Genomic DNA, 4526 nt, shown 5'->3' with positions numbered 1-4526 from the left:
TCAAGCCTATTTTGACTTTTGAGTGAGCAAAAAGAGCCTCTTTTTAGGCCCAAACTCATAACTGGGTTTTTCCGGACTTTTTCAAGTTGGGTTTTTTTAAGCTGGACCTGGCCCAGACCAGACTTCAGATTCACTAGGGCCAGGCTTTTCGAGCTAGGTTTGGGGGGTTTTTGTGCATTTCTAATATTAATATTAGTGAGGTGTTACTGTGGTTGAAAAAGAGACTAATCGGGCTTAACCGAGCTTTTCCAGACTTTTTCAAGTTGCGTTTTTGCAGGCCGGACCTGGCCCGAAATTTTGGCCTGGCCCGAACCAGACTTCAGGCTCACTAGTCCTGGGCTTTTTTGTACATCTCTAACATCAGTAAGGGTGTTTCAGTCTTCCGGACAGTGACATCATACCTTTTTTACATAATGCTTATAACTATATACGACCCATAGCCTGGGTTTAATTATCGCCTACGATCGGTCTAACCAATCTTTTCTCGATTCCGATTAGAATTTCAAAACCACACAATACAAAAAAAAAAAAAAATGAATCAATAGAAGAATAAGAAAAGGTGTCAAGCCATTTGAATCAATTATATACAGTTTCTAAAGGGGAGAAAGATCAATTACAACCAAAAGAAACCAGATATATCTTGCTTTGTTTTTGTTAGTTTTGCTGCTCGAGTTCCATAGATCGATCGAACCCCCATCGTCTCATCGGAATCAAATCATGATTTTTGAAAGGAAAAAATGGTTACGGCTACTGTAGCAATAGCAGCTGTTCTTCGTCTTTCTGCAACTCACTGAGTCGTTTTTTGGCATAAACTGTGACAACTACGGTTGTAGCAATCGTTAAAACGAACCCACCAACCGTGAATACGATCTGAAGGGTAGTAAGTGATCGGTGATCATGTGAAGCGTCTGCCAAGGTTCGTATCATTATACCCCTAGAATTTCAAGGTTAGAAGCGAGTGAAAACGATATTTAAGGTGAATACATGCTGAAAGTTAATATTAAGGGATCGTTTGGTTGGATTTCCATTAAGTCAATGTATGAATAAAGTTTTCTGTATGGATTAATCTGTCTGTATAGATCGGGAAGGTTTTTGTTTGGGAGAGTTTTCCTGTTGATCGAATAAGCTATAGGTCCCATTAAGCTCATTAAGCTGCTAACAAGCAAACCCTGAATGATTTAGTTACACCTACCTCCCTAAGGGCACTTATACTATCAACGAAAAAGTTACAAATGGTGTTCATGAAGACGGAAACAAAAGAATCGAGCAAACAAACACGTGTACATGAAGAAAGAAAGAGAAATCTTACGTGTAGATTGCAACGAGAATTTCTGGCACCATTCCAACCAACGTCCCGAGCAAGTAAGGAACAAACTTAACATCGGTCGCCACCGCACAATAATTGTATACAGCATACGGAAATGGGGATATTCTTAATAACATTACAGCTCTAAACTGATCGTACCAATCTCCTTCACCTGCCAATCTAATAATAGAGGCTTTCTTTGGATATCTTTCTAACCATCCCTGCATATAAAACAAATCGTAAGCCAAACCAAACGAAGCCGGTATATCCCATCCAGACGTGGGGTCTATCCCTAGAAATTATTTCAAGTGGTGGCACCATTTGACTATAAGAAAAAATTATATGTATATTTTTCACAAAAGCATCATTGTTTTGTTGGTTAGTTCATTGTTTTTCATAAACGAGGTCCCGGGTTCAAGTCTTTTATTGCAAATTTTTTCAGGAACATAATAAATCTGGAATTAAAAGCTAAAAACTAAGAAAACAAGACTAACATCATTCGAACTCCGGTCTGGGGTGGAAGAGAAGCATTGCAAACCAACTCTACCAAGGGAAATTTGTGTCCTCGTAGTTTTAAAATATATACGGTAGCACACTGCAAATTGAAACGGTGGCACTTTTCACGACCCTATAATTTTTTACATTACGACGGATGAACGAAGCAGTGGCCCTTGCAACCGTATCTTATACCGTGGGTTTGTCCCTGGGTCTATCCCTATCCCACCCGGAGGTGGGGTCTATCTCTATCAGGGGCGGACTCACTATGGTATATACAGTAGCACGGGCAACCGCTTCGTTCCGCTATCTTAGTATAAAAATTTAGAGTTGTGAGAAGTGTCACCGTATTATTCTGCTGAGTGCAATATATTCCTTGAAACTACAATAATAACTCAAGTTTCTCTTGGTAGAGTTGGTTTGCATGGTCTTTTGTCCCCTTCCAGGCATAGGTTCAAATCCCATTCGTATCATTTTCTTAGTTTTTACCTTTTAATTTCAGGTTTATTATGTTTATGAAAAAATTTGGGACAAAAAGAATCAAAACACATGACCTTACATATAAAAAGCAAGAAACTAACCAACAGACCAATGATGAATTCGTAAAAAAATATCCATAGCTTTGTTTTTATAGACAAATAGTGTCACCTTTCTAGGTCCGCCTCTGACAAATAAGTCCAATGATATGGATTATTTGGTTAAATGACCTTCTATCAGATATTTTTTAAATCCATGACCTTCTAACAGATTTGAGAATGTCACTGTGTAGTAGAAGAATGTCACTTCCATACACAAGAATGTCATGGATTTAAAAAGCACTTGTCATGAAGTCATTTAGCTAAATAACCCGCAATGATATAGGGATACTCACTTGAATTTTGCGGTAAAATAAGGAACCAAAGAAATAAGGAAGTGAGACACCGATAGTGACTCCGCCAATTATCAACAAGAACCCCAAACCGTAACCAAAACTCATTCCGGCAACCCACATGGACGGTGTAGATGGTAAAAATATGCTCGGGAATAATGCCACTGAAGCAAAAATCAAAACGGCTAACACCGGCTTGCTGAACGTGTTGGTCTCCCAATTTAAAACCGGTATAACCTCCTGAAACACATTCAGTAGACTCCATACAATCAAAAGTCGATTTGATAAGGTAATTTCAGTTAGAAGTCGTTTACTAAACGCTTAACCGGTAAGTGCTTACTGGGTCACTTTATCTTATCGTATAAACACAACAGGGATTAAGAATCTTACCTGGTAAGAGCGATGACAAGAACCACGAGTCTTACCCAATAAGTGAGAGAGACAACTCTTACCCGGTAACATATAAAGAATTCTTACTTTATTTGATTGTAACATATAAGTTGCTTATTACCACTTCTCCCCATTCTAAACGATGCTTGTTTCTTGTCACTAAATGCTGTGATCTTCATTTGTGGATTGTGAACAAACCAATATATGGCTGTTTGGTTGATTTTCCATTAAGTCCTATACGGATAAAGATGCTTGTACGGATTAATCTATCTATATAGATTGGAAAGGTTTTTGTTTGGGAGGGGTCTCTTGCGTATATTTTAATTGGTAGTGTCAGGTTTGGAAAAACTTGGCTTTCTAATCTGCATAAAGCTCCCCATCTTTCAGAATAAGTCACTTTCTATTTCATTAAGCTACTACCAAACAGTCATCTATAGCTGACTGAATAAGTTGTGAGTCCCGATAAGCTCATTAAGCTGCTAACAAACAGCCCCAATTAACAACAGATTTGGGGCTAATAAGCTACCTATACATTTACGATCAAATAAAATAACAACGTTTTAACAATAAAATTCAAAAATCCAGATAAATGAAATATAATTGCAATGAACAATAACTACATAAACATACCTTATCCATCAGAAAGGGTCCGATCCAAACGAAGAAACAAACCCCCAAAATTGCCAAGAATATGAACACAAAAACAAGTTTTCCCCACCACCAAAGTGACCACCAAAAACTAGTACAGTTCTCGGTGGAAGAAGGCGGCGACGGAGCCATAACACCACCGTCAGCCGCTCCTTCCGGTGTCGTCATGATTACATAATCAGGTTTAGGATCTTCAAACCCAACCTTCAACCGGGTGATTCCACCATCGTTATCATGACTCATTCCGATTGATAATGAAGATTCCGTATCAAAATCAAAATCGCATCAATTGAACCCTAAAATTGGAGGGTTTGGAATAGCTGTTAAAATGTCTCGATCGAAAGAATGTAAAATGAAGAAATTGGGCAAGAATCAAATGGAATATGTGATGGGGAAGGGGAAAAGGACAGAAATTTGAAGGAATCGTGGATTGAAAGACATGATTTGGGATTTTAGTTGGAGAATTGCAGAGGCATTCCAATGCCTCCATTCCTTTGTTTTTCAGATCATTTTTCTAAAGAATGTTTCGTCTGTTTTGGGTAAAAGTGGGCCTTTAGCTTAATGGGCTACAAAGAAAAAGCCCACTAAGCCCATTTGGGAGTTAAATCAGCCCAATACTCGATTTCAGATTGTTTCGATTAGTGGTCTCCAAGTTTTGATAATCTGTCTAACTTCAAAAATCATAATCGTTCAGTTTTTTAGTATCCATGATTAACCTTTCTTGTAAAGTTCCTAACTCGTTATGATCCCGAGCTTTCAGGCTGGGACGGACCCAGAAATCTTTTCAATCAGTGGCACCATTTGACTATAAGAAAAAAC

At 38.3% G+C, this 4526-nt stretch overlaps 1 protein-coding gene across 1 annotated transcript; it reads right to left on the bottom strand.

Annotated features, from left to right (window-relative positions):
- Positions 1–552: 552 nt before the first annotated feature.
- On the bottom strand, positions 553–4184 carry LOC112529443 (TVP38/TMEM64 family membrane protein slr0305-like). Its single transcript, XM_025140729.1, has 4 exons — positions 3690–4184; positions 2673–2909; positions 1310–1527; positions 553–934 (listed from the first exon to the last, which is right to left on the bottom strand). Exons 1-4 carry the CDS (start codon positions 3948–3950, stop codon positions 748–750), a joined length of 903 nt encoding a protein of 300 aa, XP_024996497.1. The 5' UTR covers positions 3951–4184; the 3' UTR covers positions 553–747.
- Between the last annotated feature and the right edge of the window lie 342 nt (positions 4185–4526).

The sequence above is a fragment of the Cynara cardunculus genome (genome assembly GCF_001531365.2).
Source record: "Cynara cardunculus var. scolymus isolate 2C chromosome LG 16, CcrdV1, whole genome shotgun sequence".
Taxonomy (NCBI): Eukaryota; Viridiplantae; Streptophyta; class Magnoliopsida; order Asterales; family Asteraceae; genus Cynara; species Cynara cardunculus.
Note: the sequence above shows the minus strand (reverse complement) of the source record. Positions and strands in the feature narration are given on the sequence as shown.